The sequence below is a fragment of the Ctenopharyngodon idella genome, chromosome 8 (assembly GCF_019924925.1).
Source record: "Ctenopharyngodon idella isolate HZGC_01 chromosome 8, HZGC01, whole genome shotgun sequence".
NCBI lineage: Eukaryota > Metazoa > Chordata > Actinopteri > Cypriniformes > Xenocyprididae > Ctenopharyngodon > Ctenopharyngodon idella.
Genome location: NC_067227.1, coordinates 28,223,690 through 28,239,769, shown reverse-complemented (window position 1 = coordinate 28,239,769; position 16,080 = coordinate 28,223,690). Strand labels below are relative to the sequence as shown.

Here is a 16,080-nt window from a genome sequence, read left to right as displayed (position 1 = left end):
CCTAGTTGAAGTTAGTGTTAGGGTGTGGCTTTGCTGTGAGCAGCTTCTCCTTTGATATTTCTTCCATGGTCAAATATGTTGATTGTGTCAAGAAGCCTGCCCACTTTCTGATTAAAATGAATTAAGGGCTTTAGGAAACCAGTGATAACTGTAAAGCCGCCACACTGTTCATCTCCACTGCATGAACTCAACAGCCTGTTAATCTTTTCTGATTAGTATGTGCAAGACAGCTGAATCAAAACATGCCCGCTAGGCCACACTTGACTGTTTCACTGGATCACAGTGTTTTTTTAGACTTCATTCTGAGCTGCTTCTTCACTCCAGACTGCTTTTACGTAATTTTATGTGGCTCTTCTTGCATGCTTTTTCTGTAGGTGCTAATTAGGTCCATATGCTGGATTTTATTGAGGTCCTTGTTTTTTTCTCACCTTTCCTCACACCTAACGTGGATGTGCCGAGGGATAGAGCAGCTCTCTTTAGTGACAGACTTGATCCAGGCCATAGAAACAGGCTTTTGTGCTCTGCTGAGTTCACACTTGATGCACCTGTGCGGCACAAAAGGTCCCTGTACACGTTTGCATTCTTGCTTCTATTCCACACATCTCAGGGTTTTAAAAAAATAAAAACTCAAGGCAGTCTGGTATAGAGAGAGAGTGTTCCTTAAAGGGTTAGTTCACCCAAAAATGAAAATTCTGTCAATAGGTACTCACCCTCATGTTGTTCCAAACCTGTAAGACCTTCGTTCATCTTCAGAACACAAATTAAGATATTTTTGATGAAATCCGAGAGCTTTCTGACCTTCGATAGACTGCAACGTTATTTCCACTTTGAAGGCCCAGAAAGGTAGTAAACAGTGGTTTAACCTTAATGTTATGAAGCGACAAGAATACTTTTTGTGCACAAAAAAACAAACAAAAATAATGACTTTATTCAACAATTTTAACAATTTCACAAAAAGTATTCTCGTTGCTTCATAACATTAAGTTTGAACCACTGCATTCACGTGGACTGTTTTAACAATGTCTTTACTATCTGGGCCTTGAAAGTGGAAATAACATTGCAGTCTATTGGAGGCCAGAAAGCTCATGGATTTCATCAAAAATATCTTAATTTGTGTTCTGAAGATGGACGAAGGTCTTGTGGGTTTGGAATGACATGAGGGTGAGTAATAAATGACAGAATTTTCATTTTTGGGTGAGCTAACCCTTTAAATGTCTGATTAGCCAGTTTCAATTAGTTAACAAAACAATCAAAACATTTTTACACGTTGCCATATCACTTTTAAAAATAATGGTTCATAATTGGCATTGATGGTCCCATGAATAACCTTTAACATCCATGGAAACTTTGGTTCAAAATTGCTTAAAAGGTTCTTTAAACAGTTCTTTAGATTAATCAAATATTCTTCACGGTAAGAAAAAAATGGTTCTTTTAAGAACTCTTCATTGAAAGTTTCTTTGGGGAACCCAAAATAGTTGAAATTTCGAAACGTTTCAAAACACTTATGACGTAACGAAGCCTCGTTTACTGAAATCACATGACTTTGGCAGTTTGATACACGCTCCGAACCACTGATTCGAAACAAAAGATTTGTAAAGCTTCGAAGCTTCATGAAGCAGTGTTTTGAAATTCGCCCATCGCTAGATATTGTTGAATGAAGTCGTTATTTTGTTTTGTTTTTTTGGCGCACAAAAAGTGTTCTCGTCGCTTCATAACATTAAGGTTGAACCACTGTACTCACATGAACTATTTTAAATACGTCTTTAGCAGCTTTCTGGGCATCTGAAAGTGTTAATTATCTTGCTGGCAATGGAGGCCTCACTGAGCCATCGGATTTTATCAAAAATATCTTAATTTGTGTTCTGAAGATGAACGAAGGTCTTGTGGGTTTGGAATGACATGAGGATGAGTAATAAATGACAGAAATTTCATTTTTGGGTGAACTAACCCTTTAAATTCAAATTTGAATTACAATTCTGTGTCCTGATCAGCATTTGAAAGTGAATGACAAAGGCCTTCTTGATTCAATTCTGAATGGCACACAACCCTAGTAGCCAATACTCCATGAGACAGCTGCAATCTGTAAAGCCACTTGTGATAAAGAGGCCGGTCACTGAATCAGACTGGTTCAGCAACTCTCTGTCATGAGTACAGCAAGGTCAGCCACCAGAATATGACTTAACACAACACACTCCCATCACATGTGCACACACCCACAACAAGTACTGCTGATCAGATAGGAGAAGCACATGTTTCACCACACATTATGGCATAAAAGATTCATGCTAATGCATGTGAAACGTGATATACTTCACTGAACACACTTCATGACATTACTCATGCAGATACTTAAACGCTGCTCTGATCCGTAATGCTGTTGTCCAACACAGCCACGCTGGGGCTCCACCCCTTGTGGTGACATCATCCGTAAGAGAGGATGCTGTGAGATGACAAAAGACGTCTATGACAGAGTTCATGTATGAGTAAACAGTAACACGCTCACTGGGTGCTTCTGTTGACAATAAGCAGTTCTGAGTTTGACCAGTGAGGTCATCGTTGTACCTCGGAAAGGGTGTCGCTCATACTGTACACAAAATGAATAATGTTTCTATTGTTTTATGTTCTGTTGCTTTAAGCACTTGAGAATTAATTATACTAGATTAGAGAATTAATTATACTAGAGAATTAACTATACCAGAGTTACACCAGCAGCTTCTGCATGTTCCAAATTGTCCTCATGTAATTTTTAAATTTAGGTCTGAACTGATAAATTTAGATCAAATACCTCATGAAAATATCTCATGAAAGGGCTTAAGGGAATCGTTGTAGTGCTTTCGCTTTGGAGTCTGGCTTTGATAGAGTTTTGTCACTTTGTCATTTGGTCCCTCGAGTTTCAGTGAGGTCCTTTGAGGAGACTGTTGACATACAGGCCAAAAACACCACACCATTTGGAAATATTAGTTTTCTCTGTTCTGTTTTTTTTTTTTTTAGAGAAAAGGTTGATGTGGAATATAAGAAAGTAAATAAAAGAAAGAGGTATATACTTATAACTTACTTTATATACTGTAGCTGGTAGAGCATGATGGTCTATCTATCTATCTATCTATCTATCTATCTGTCTGTCTGTCTGTCCATCCGTCCAATTAAGTTATGGAATGTCAATTTGATTTATAATCATTAAAAAAAGTTTTTTTTTGTTTTTTTTTCCTCCTGGCATGTTTTGGTTAGGCAATTTGTCTTGTTCCAGGTTTGTGTACACCTCTATCCAGATTTATATATAATTTTTTCCCCCCAGGATTTTAATGATCATCATCAATATCTGTCTGGATTCAAAATACATATCGCAACTGAGACAAACAGGCTACATATCATAATAGGACCAGAGAAACTTAACTCTTAAATCCCCCCCAAATAATGTTTATTTTCTGTAATTAATCATGTTTATGTTTAAACTTACATACTTTCTTATAGTATAACACAAAGCAAAGCTTCCCTTTAGTGACATCAGAAGTTGTTAGCTACCCCTGACAGTAAACATGGTTTAGTGTGTTATCATGGAACTCTCTCAGGGAACAGTTAAATCAATGTTTGCCCGCTGGACGCGACCATTTGATAAGCGGGGAAGGATGCTTAATTATGAAGCGCAAAAATTAAGATTAAATTAAGCTTACAGAATAAAATTATTTATTTTTTCAATAAATATTCAGCCTATAGATTATATTATATATGTATTTAATATTACAACCCGGGTCTTATACACAAGCTGCGCACCAGCACATCACACCCCTTTTCCGTAGTTGGTACAATCGTGAAGTAGGTTGGCTTGGGTTGAAAGTCGCTCGGAGCAAAAATATTTCCCAGCGTACTCAGACGCTGATCGCTCTACCAGGAACGATTTCATAAGGATCTCATGCTCAAAGCCATGCTGAATCCAAGAGGCTGACGACAACGACAAATCTGAAATAATCGCCCTTTTTCCAGCGCCAAAGTACTTTTTTTGAACACAGAGAAATCAGGATGCCCGTGAAAGGTGGAGGAAGAGTTGCGTATCCGAATAAAAGCGAGAATGTTGTAAGTATCGCTGATGGAGGAATGTCATGTATAGTTTTTCCGAAATAGTTTGGGGGAAAAAAAAACATAAGCGTTAAAATACAAGAAGTTTTGATCCGAGATAGTGTATATTAATTTTGTTTATGGTAATAAGGTGGTTTCAGCCAATGGAATGCTGTACTGTGAACTTCACCTGTTGAGTTTTCCTCAGGGTGGACGCTACAGTATGAGCACTGTCACCTTTATCCCTAAGAGTTTTCTTTTAGAAACGTTTACATATAATTCTAATGGTCAGAAATTATATTTAGCTGTGTTTCCTTGTCATTTACGGACGCCCACGGCCACGTCTAAAACAGGGAATTGTTGTTGTGCTTTCGTTTTGGATTCGGGCTTTGGAAGTGTTGACATGTTTGGCCTGAAAAGTCAAGACTGAAGTTTGACACTTGTCGTTTGGTCTATTGTGTTCCTGTGAGGACTTTAGAGAGATTGTTGACATAAGCATAAAAAACATTACACGTACAGTTGTTTTTTTCCCCCATAGTTTCTGATTTTGAATATATTGATTTCTTATAAATGGTATTGAGTGTATACTTAATTAATTAGGCTGATATATATGATGTGAAATATTTTCTATTTTTGGTTTTGTATGGTATCAGTCAAAAGTTTGGACACAGATACTATTTCATTACTATTACTTTATTACTATTATCCACGTTTTAGATAAAAATAAAGTTGAAACTGTGAAATAACACAAAAGGAAGTAAAGGAATTATGTAGTGACCACAAAATGTTAAACAAATGAAAATATTCTGATTTAGTCATCATCATACAATGCTTTTTAAACAGTATTAAAGGAGTTGATTGCTTTTTCTGGTAGGGCTTGGTGATGGCTACAAATTTTAATGTTTTTCCACATTTTGACGATATTCAATATCTTGATATTCTTCGCACTAGAAGACATGATCTAAGTAGAACAGCTACTGTTACTAATTACATACAAATAGTTTACTGTAAAATCAACACAATTAAAAAAAAAAAAAAATCTAGACATATTGGCCACTTGCTACTTTTTACTAAATGAACACAGAAGGAAAATTTTTAATTCTATTTTTATATCATTAGCAAAATTATCGTGATCATATTGCAAATATTCTAGTATCACCCAGCCCTACAATCTAATCAAGCTAAAACATTAAAAAAACTTTTTATTTAAGTTTTTTTTTAGGTTTATATTTGTTTACAAAACTAATTTATTTCAAATATTTGCATCAAAACGTTTTTAATATCATAATAACCTTTGTCATTCAATCAAGTCTGTCCAAACTTTTGACTGGCAGTGAACCCTGTTTCCAATAACTCACTCTTTGCATCAGCTCTAGTAAGTATATATGATTTCACATCAGCTCAACTACTATTACATCAGAAAATAACTTCATTAAACTGTTAGTGATGCAGAAACTATTCCTGGAGTTGCTGGGACCAGGTCACCTTGACTCGGTTTGAGTGAAACTATGACTCGGCCTCATTACCTTACAGTGAGTTGCCTGCATTGAATACATTTTGGGGCATCATAGGCAAGTTCTGAATCAGCCAAGGTGATGATGCCCAAAAATTCAGTCTATGTAGGCAGCTCACTATATTTTACAACTCAACCTATGTTGCCTCTTGTTGCCTCATCCGAATGGACGGCTGATGTTGTCGCCTCAGTGTGGAGGTGTTGCGTTCACCCCGCCGTGGCCTCCTCATTTGGCTCTGTGTTTTCTGTCTGGTTTGGCCCAGCGGGAGAGCAGCTTGGGCTGCAGATTATCAGACCTCATTATTCAGGAGTGAAGAGGCCTGATTCTGATGTTAGGATGAGAAGAGCTGTTATAATCACACCCGGACTTATGGCTTCTCAAGAGCCAATCTTCTTATACTCATACTCACACTCACAGAACTGATTTAAAGTTGTTACTACGTCTGTGAGCAATATTCAGTGCATTCAAGTTCACTTAATGAAAGTTTCATTTGCGTGACAAATCTGTACAGATGCAATATTAATTCTTATGTGTATGAATTATTCTAAAAATGAAAATCCTTTCATTATTCACTCACTTTCATGTTGTTCCAAATGTGTATGCTGTTATTTTTTTTAAAAGGTGAATTTTAAATGAATCTTCATGAAGCTCTTTTCCATACAGTGACTATTTATAGTGACCATTAAAGCTCCAAAAGGACCATAAAAGTAGCCTATGTGACTTGGGTGCTATATTCTCTATTTATTTGTTAGCTTTGTGTGAACAGACCAAAATTTAAGTCATTCAGTCATTTTTTTTCCCCCTGCGCATTCAAACTGCTGTGACGCATTCGGTTATGACAAACACAACCCTTCATTTGCATCCATGTTTGGATTAAAAATGGGCATGGCAATGTATCACGCCATGGTTTGATGTCATTGTTTCCAAAATATCATTGATTCTCGTACATGTTGTAGCTGAACGTGACTTGCCAAATGAGATTTGAGACTTGAGAGATGCTGAAATTTGCTAGGAGAATAATTTCTTTGAAAAACTTAAAGTGTAGCTAGCTTCACGGATATTCAACCTGCTTTGCATTGTTACAATGTTGCTAGTATATTTAAATGTTTACTCGTTCTCTGTGTTAATTGAACTGAGAAATTCATGTTTATTTGTCTTGAATACTATAGATTATACTTCCACATTTTTGTACTTTTCAACAGATCCTGAAAAAAGTCTGTTGGCACCTCAGTTCGCTCAGAAAAGCTGTCAATCATGACGTGACACTCCCGTTTTTATAGCATCAAATAACTAACTAAAACCATACTGATTTAAAAAACGAACACTTGAACTTACATCAGCATGATAAAAACTACATAAAATTACAGAAACCATCTTTGGAAAAAATTTATTTGAAGTGTAATTTAATTGTTTAGTTTGTCTCACATCCCATTAGATTACATGGAGAGGGTGGGGTTTATGACCTATACTCAGACCAGCCACCTGGGGGTGATCAAAACGTTTTAGCTTCACTTTTCAGGACTTGTGCGGCACACTTAGGCAGAACTGACAGAATGGCAGTTTCTTTCAGTTTTTCCCCTCCGTTTAGCCTAAAACACTGTGTTCATAGTCATCCACTTTGAAGTGTTAACTACAAACAAGGAGGTTTTTCAGATTTTCCGTTGCAGCGTTCTCTTAGTATTTACGATTCTTTGCAGCCTTTAGCCACTGCCTACAATTTGCTGGATCCTTCACTGGAAACTGAAAGTAACTCACTCCCACTAAACGTTTACTCTTTGAAATCTTGCACCAGGAAACAATACAAGTCAAAACCATTGTGACTAAAAGTTTGCTAGGAAGTATTTCCTACTAAAGCAAGGTGGTATTTGGTCAAGCATATCCATAGCAGACTGGTGGGGGTGGCCTTGGACAGCAACATGCCCAGTGCATTATGGGTGTTGAAGTTTTCCTACCTATTTGGTAAAAGGGAAGACAACAGCCTTTTTTCTCTGTTTTCTCTGTTTCGCTCTTTCTATTTTATAGGCAGCCAAGTTTTATTGAAAGCCCATTTTGCCAGTGGTGAAGTACCCCTTTAAATTTCTGCCTGTTTGTCACTCAAACATAACAAATGACTTCTAAATACACCAGAATATAGTGCATGACTCATCTGAACCACTTTCATAATTTTTAATGGTGTTTTTGGTCCTTTTTTGGAGTTAAACAGCTATGGTCACTATGAACACTATCATTCCTGAAAAGAGAAAGTCATACAGGTTTGGAATAACATGAGGGTGAGAAAATGATGACTGAATCTTCATTTTTGGGTGAACTAAGTTTAGATACGGTTTTAATTTTAAAACCGGCACTTCCGGTTTAGGGAACTTAGGACTGAAAGACTGAAACAAATCATTTCAAATCATAAGGTTGCCCTACAAATAATTCTTATCTGTCAGTTTGACAGAATGATCTGTCAATTTTCCTTCACGTTTTATTTTCAGATATCACGAGAATAACGTAACACTTGGTATTTTTAATGTGACATGTTATAACAAGAGTATCTATTGCAAGAGGTCTTTTCAGTTGCTGCATTCTTTTCTTCATGATTATTTTCTTTTTTCCCTTTGAATTCCGCTGTAATAGTATGAAAAGGTCAACATATACTGCACATTTGTGGTCTGTTCTCCCGATTTAATTTACGATATATCCTATTAACAATACACAGGAATGCACAAAGAATCTCTCGTTTTTCTCCTCAAATCCTCGCGTCTCTTTCCAGGTTTGTTTTCACAGGTAAATACAATTTATTATCTGTCAAAATGACAGAAATCACTCTGAAATAGTATCACCCAATGCTGAAGTTAATGAACATTTTTGATTAAGGCAACGTATTTTACACAATACAGATTCTACAGTGATAATTAACCAGTCCGTTATTGCTGTGGAAAGAATCACACTTTTGGGGTTATTCATGGTCGGTTTAAAGGATCTTGTTGATGCTTTTACACTTTTAAATGTCCTTTTAAGGTTTGATGGTTGAAGGGTAAGGAGTAGTATAATGTCATCTCATTGTACCCACCCAGTTTAAAAAAAAAACAAACAAAAAAAAACCAAACATATTATTGCATTCATAGAGTCTTTCACTGAATGTTTACAGCTTAACGGAAGTTACACCCATAATTCGCGCAAAGCGTTATGGGGCGTAAGAATAAGGTGGATGTATTGTTTTTTTGCATTTTACTGTCAAATCTTATCAGACACATCTAGTGGCCATTCGCCCCTCCCGACCAAACACGTGGAGCACCATACTCGAATCCGGCCTAATCCACAAGAAGGCTTTTAATTCTGGTCAGTTGCCTTTAATCTCCCACGAGGCCGCTTGGCTTCGGTTTTCCGCTCCAATCATACCTTTTAATTAGGATTCTCTGTTTGTGGATTCATATTAGGACATAATTTCCTCTGATAATAGATGTGCACGTCCTGAACGAGGACAAAAACAACACAGAAAGTAGTCTTGTTATTTTTGTGCAGTGTTTTGAAAGACATCGCAGAGGTTTTCTGGTTATGTTAGATCTGGACACCATTGCGTATCTTATCACAGCTGGTTTATTGCAAACGCTTTGTGCCAGGCACAAGGGCGCTCGGTTTACATTCTTCATGCACAGGCTGCGCTGCCATAGTGGTTGGACTCAACAATGGTTCCACCTGTCTCTCACGTTCACTTCAAAGGACTGAACTAATTAAACTGCTAGTATGTGTTAATCTGTTTTGACACCTAAATTGCCATCTCACTTTAAAGTCTAAATGGGGTGTGTGGAAAACAGCAATTGTGTAAACTGTTTCTCTTAGGGCAAGAGCTGTAATTTGCTTCTGCATGAAGATAAACTAGAGTTTTCTAATAAAAGATCTTTTGTTTGGTTTATGCCGATCTGGCTCTTACTAAGAACTGCTAGAAAACTAACCGAGGCGCTTTTTTTACATTTTAGCCTAAAATTGTGTTTTTTCTTCATAGTTTGTGGCACTATAATACTTTTGAAATACATGAAAGAGTTGTGCTGGATATTTTGGGCCTTTGCTCCATCTCGCCAGGGTGCACATCCTGTATACATGCACTTTCATCAGTAGTTCAGTTCATGCAAGCTGTGTGATCGTTTGATCTCAGTAGGACACACAAAGTGATGTCAATATCAGTTCTCATGTATTGTTGTTTCCTGTATTATCATCAAAATTTAGTTTAAAAGAAAAAGATCCACTTATTTTCTTTCAGATTGACTTGTTAAGACGAAATCTTTATACTTTTCCGAAGTTGTTATTTCCTCCCTGGCCGTAAGGAATAAGATTGGGCTTATCTGAGAATGTACAGGATGAGGACAGTTTACAGTGTGCTTCCTCTGGTGCATAGCTTTCCTTTTTGAACCGTACCACACCCTAAAGATTGCTGACCCTGTGCACAGAGAAAACTCATTAGATCCCTAAGGCTCTCCAGACGTTGGCCTAATCGCCAGTTGATGACAGAGATTTCTGGGAAGTGCATCTCTGTCCTGTTCTATCATATTTGACGTGAGTCATGTGTTGTGGATGCAATGAACGTTTTGTAATTCCAGGTCGTGCTGCCTCTAATTTAAGCTTCATAACCTTGTGGTTGAAAGTTTTCCCTCCCCTTAAGGGTTTCATCAGTTTGGGGTGTTATTTTAATTTATAGTTTAATTGAATTTACGGTAGTGTCAATTTGAAGCAGATGTGCATCAGTTTGCTTTCAGCTTTCTGCAATTACTTAGTCATAAAAAGCTGCTTCTTTTAGCTGGAGGGCAGATTTATTTGTTTAGAATGCTTATTTTGATTTCCCCAGAGAATATGTTTCATTAGTGGATTCTCGGGGAGATTACTTAACAGAGGGGCGCCGGCACGTAATTGTTTTTGAAAAACAATGATACAGTACAACAATGTATATTATTTTCTTTTTAGTCTTTCAGTTGCATTTTATCGCAATTAGTTAAATTGTGAATACAGTACTAGCTTAAAGTCAGCATGAAAATTTCTAAATGCATGTTAAGCCGGGGACACACTTAACGATTGTAAGGCCGATTATAAATATAATTTGATACTTACGACTGATCATGCCCAAACGTGCCGGTTGCGTTCAGTCGGTGTTTACAGTCGCCGTTTAAATTACGTGTAAGTATTTAAATCTGCTTCAGTCGAAGTAAACAGTCTTTGTGTGTTGAGCTCAGTCTTAGAATGTTTTAGCTAGTCGTTAAGTTTGTCCCCAGCTTTACAGATCATATTGTTTTGGAAGCTTGTTTCCGCCATGAAATAAAAAATCTCACAATTCTGACTTTTGTTTTCTCGCAATTGCAAATTTTTTTAGAATTGCAAGTTATAAAGTCAGAATTGTAAGATATAAACTCGCAATTGTGTGTTATGTCCAACTGTGAATATGTCACTGCCATTGTTTTGTCTCAAGATGCACACCTGTAATGTTTTTTTCAAGTGTACGTTTATAAAAGATACTTAAACATCCCAATTGAACTAATTGAATTGAAGGCCTAATCCTGGCTTAGGCTAAGCCTTGTCTGTGAAACCAGGCCTATATCTCGCAATTGTGAGCTTAAATCTCGCGATTCTGAATTATGAGATGCAAACTCACAATTACAAGAAAAAAGTCAGAATTGTGATATAAAAAGCAGCAATTACCTTTTTTTTTTATTTTTTTATTTAGTGGTGGAAACAAGGTTCCATATATTGTGAATGATACATCCATATATGTTTAATTTTTTTAAAAGCAATTTTTAGCTTACGACATGCTTCTCTCTGGTGACGTGTCAGACTTCTCCAATCATTTAGTCCACTTAAACCCCACCCCATTCTTACAATTAATGGCAAGCTCACTTTCAGATACTGAAATGTGATTACTAAAATGTAAAAAATAAATGAACTAAAACTAAACTGTCATTTTTTAAAAAAAAATTTTTTTTTTTTTTTTTAAGCAATTAGATTTTGGCTAACTGATTAAGGCAGGAATTAATTATATCATATTATGTCTAAATTGCAAATTTATGTACAATTAAATATTCAATGTGAACTCTTTTTAGTGCATTAAAAAGCATTTTCATCCTCAATTAAACTAGTTCCCCGGTAATTATCTTTGAAAAATGCTAATGCTAGGAATTACAAACATTTGCACAAATCCAATTATTGAGCAATTAGAGTGTGTCAGAGAGGTGACCTCAGGCAGACAACAGAAGAGGGGAGGACAGGAGTGAGGAGGTGGAGAACGTGGGATGATGGACGAATGAATGAGTTGTTTACACTAGTGCACTCACTGAGACACTGGCAGTGAAAGCTGATCATTGTTTGTTCATAAATGCTCTCTAAAACAATGAAGCTCTCATGCTAGAGAGACCTAGAGAGGAAAAGGGGAGGTACTGAGTGCTGGAAATCTATTAAGCCTGCTTATATGTGATGGAAATAATATAAAGATTATCCTAGATCTAAATTTCCACTTGTGTGGGAAAACATTCAGTTGATCTTCTTCCTGGTGCTCTTACACTATGTGTGTACAGGGTGTTACTTCAAACATTGGGTGTATTTTGTCATTTAATGCCACAGGACCAATAGTTCTACGTTATTGTCTTGGCTTTGTGGACATATGTATATGAAGTAGGGCTGGGCGATAAAATGATAACAATTAGTATCGCAATATTATTTTCCTCAATATAATTATAATAAAAGTTTGATAAATGTTTGATATAATGTTTATGCACTATGCAAATAATGCTTCGCATGTGTGTTGCAGACCATTGCACTGGTGCCAATACCTATTTGCCTAACTGATGATTGCTGCCTTTTCTGTTGCATATGAGGAACTTTAAAAGGCAAACGCACCAAAAGTGTAACAAAACAAAGTTAAGGCCTGTTTAAAGTCAGATGAAACAGCGCTGACGTTCTCAACAACACTGACACAGAAAACAGAAAACACGGATACATTTGTGTCATAAGGATACAGCTAGAAGGCATTTCAGTCCACAAATCACAAACATTTACCATGTATTTACTCTAGTAACACAAACAGTAACCATGGTTTTGTGGCAGAAATGTGGGATATTCACATCGAATTTTATTATATTATTAATGTAGACATTAAATGTATTAAAGGAGTAATGGAATATAATTACATTATTTCTTGTTATTAAGCTATAGCAGTTTTTGTGCACTTGTATTATACTAAATGTCTTTAGGCTACTGTTTTTCATAACAATAAATACCATAGAAACAATATAGTTACTTTTTTTAACATATTAGTGAGGTGCAGTGTGTGGTTTTAAATGTGGTTAACATCATCTAAATACTATGGAATACAATGGTAATTTTTTTGCCGTATCGCTCATCCCTAATATGAAGTATCTTGCCGTACCATGAAAATACCACAGTACAGAGTACCATAATATATATAAAAATGCCATGATATTATCATCTAGTGTTGTCAAAAGTACTGACTTCGATACCAAGTCAATACAGAAATTTAAAAAATGTGACGCTTTGAGTGCTGTTGAGTGGATTTGTAAACAACTCTGATTGGCCATTGTGTTCACACTCTCGACATATATGTCTGTGATTGGCTACAATGATCAACGCTTCAAAAACATGTTGTAAATAGACTATAATGACGCTCTTCACCGAGCGCTTGAAAGCATCACATTTTTAAAATTTCAGTATTGAATTGGTATCGAAGTCGGTACTTTTGACAACACTATTATCATCTGATGTTATCTATATACTATCTGCTACTGTACTTTTTTATTAGAGCATGATTTTGTATCGATGCCAGTGTCAATATCTTATATATATATATCTAGACATATCATCTTACATATTCATCATGATCTATTATTTCAGATAAACAGTTTTTCACCCATTTTATTTTATTTTAATACTCTATAATATATATTTTTTTATTTTAGTATTGAAGTGCTGGTGCTTTATGACAATCCTATTAATCCTGAACTCATATTATCTGGAATATGAAATTGCTTTGGTGCTCATATATTCCTACACCCTGAGCTCAAATACCTTCCTTTTTTCAGGAACACGGAGCATTGTGATTAGTCAGCACATTCGCTGTGAGAAAACAACCTCTTCTTTTACCAGAATAAGACCACAAGGCTTGAAATGTCAATAAGAATCCATTGTCCTTAAAAATGACACTACCGTTCCCTACCATACTTCTTACCCACTGGCCAGCGGCCTGTTGGCATTCAACATGCTTTGGTTTTGAGGTTTCTTTTATTTAGTCACTGCTCTTGAATTCCCAGTGTAGCTCTACTCAATCATTCGGAAACATCTTGGTATCCCTCACGGAAAACACAGGGAGGGAGTGCTCATTTAGTAAGCAGCAGGTTTGTGTGGTCTGCTGTGAGTAAGAGTCTCCTGTGTTCATCAAATTACCTTTCAGCTCGTCTAACCTGATTGGCTGAAACCCTGCAGTGTGGGCAGAGCCTTGTGCCCTTATATGTCCCTGAGGGCAGATCTGTTTTTTTTTTTTTTTTTTTTGCTATGCAAAGCATTGTGGGAAGTATACAGGTGTAATCTGCTACCTTCTTATCTTTCATCATTTGTTTGTTTTGTTTTAATGCGATTACTCGGCAAAGCACAGGAATGTGGATAGTTGAAGAGCACAGATCTGTTCAACCGCTCGACCTGAGAATTGCAGCGCAGGATGGCTGTTAGGTTTCTACATCAGGTAACCTCTGCAGGGCCTGTAATGGCTATAGGTGTGCACCTGATACCTAAGGGAAAACCATACACCGGCTGATCGGAGCACAGGCTTGTCCTGTGCTGTATAAGCGGTGTTTGCTTTTTCATAGCTGGACTTTTGACCTGAAAGTAATCATGTCCTAAGCTGCATAAAGTGCAGGCATTCAAACTGACAGGATGGTGTGTGACTTCAATTACTGAATCAAGTGAAGCAAAACTAGATTATACAAATAAGAACTTGAGCTAAAAAACAAATCTACTAGATAACTAAATGCATCTGCTGAAGTTTATATACAGCCTTTCATTGTGATTTTTTTTATTTTTTTTTATTATTTTTTTTTTATTAATGTTTTACATTGATTACAAAATTTCGATTACATTGTATGCTCAAGTTTTTGATGTTCCTAACAAAATGTGTTTTGTTTTTTTTAATGTACGGATATTTGGATACTTCTTTGAAGTATTTTGGAGTACCATGTAAATACTTTAGTGGCAGGATTGTGCAAAATTCAGAATTGATGAATTGGCTGCCTTTCAATTCATGTGTGTGAATTTAAATTAAATTGGCCACACCCCATAGGAAGTTCAACAAAGGTAATCTATCTGTGCAGATCAGCTGTAACGTCACCCGAATCCGCTGTTAAAAATAAATCATCCAGCTGCCACCCACCCGACCTAAGATTTTCTCTGATTTAGATATCTGAACCTGATCGTCACATTGCAGTTATTCTAATTCTCAGTGTTATGTGTGATGGTATGATAACATGTTTCACTTAGACATGTGCTGATATACGGTTATACGATATATCACGATGATGACCATGCATGGTGTTGTTATTGTGGGCACTTTAAAATACTGTGCATATTTATTACGAATTATTCTGATTTTAAAAATACTTTTCTATCAGACGGTTAAAATGTACAACACTGCTGTATGCTGCGTCAAAGAGGCATGCGCACACTCTGATGTAAACAAGCCCAACATGCATGAGCAGCAAATGGCGGAAAGAGTGATCAGATGCACTGAATGAAAATGCATATTCACTCTCTGACAGCAGATGGCGCTGAGTATTTTCTCTTTAAAACTGCAGTGAAAAAAAATACTTTTTATCAAACCTGCGGTTTAAAATCGCTGGTGTTTATGTCACAAACTACCTTGTAACCAATCAAGTCAATGTGCCGGCAGGGTTTAAGATTATCATTAACAGCGAAATAGCAGAGGAGTCTCAAGAGAAGCCAGGTTATCCTAGTATATTTTTCTTTTGATGTGAAAAATCGTGTAGATGTAGCAATATGGCTACATCTACACAATATATATTACGATGTTATGATGAACTATACTGTATGCCTTTCTCCAGTTGTTAAAGTGTTTCTAAGGATAATGATTGTTAGAAGGCAGCTGTCTGACTCTGACATGGCGAACGGGAACATGGTTTGTGTAACATTAGCACACATTATTAGCTGTTTGATAACAGTCAAGTGAAAGGCTAATCATATTAATTACCATTATGTGATGTTGTAAAGAGCGATAATGATGTTGTAATGATAATGATAATGTTGTAAAGAGCGATACCATTGTGCAGCATTTACCTCAGTAAGTTGACCGAGTGGATCTCTGAGCTGCGTGACCGAGTGGAGGCCGGAATAATTTGCATATTATTTGATTCACGTATATTAAATGAGGCAAGTGTGTAGAGTTGCATTCAAAGAAATTTTTTCACAAGAAAAAATGTTTAAATATGTGATTTTGGTGGTCACAGATGAGTTTTAAGGGATAAAATTA

The 16,080-nt window shown here is 36.4% G+C and overlaps 1 protein-coding gene across 2 annotated transcripts in view; it reads left to right on the top strand.

Annotated features, from left to right (window-relative positions):
* Nucleotides 1-3,805: 3,805 nt before the first annotated feature.
* The window catches only part of LOC127517995 (tight junction protein ZO-2), a 73,212-nt gene continuing 60,937 nt past the window's right edge, over nucleotides 3,806-16,080 (top strand). The window contains exon 1 of one of the 2 annotated variants that reach the window (XM_051904253.1): nucleotides 3,806-4,071. In XM_051904253.1, coding sequence (XP_051760213.1) covers nucleotides 4,018-4,071 — 54 coding nt within the window. In that variant the 5' untranslated portion in view covers nucleotides 3,806-4,017. Of the gene's footprint in view, nucleotides 4,072-14,139; nucleotides 14,284-16,080 lie in introns of those variants that run through there. The other variant, XM_051904254.1, reaches the window with a different exon arrangement.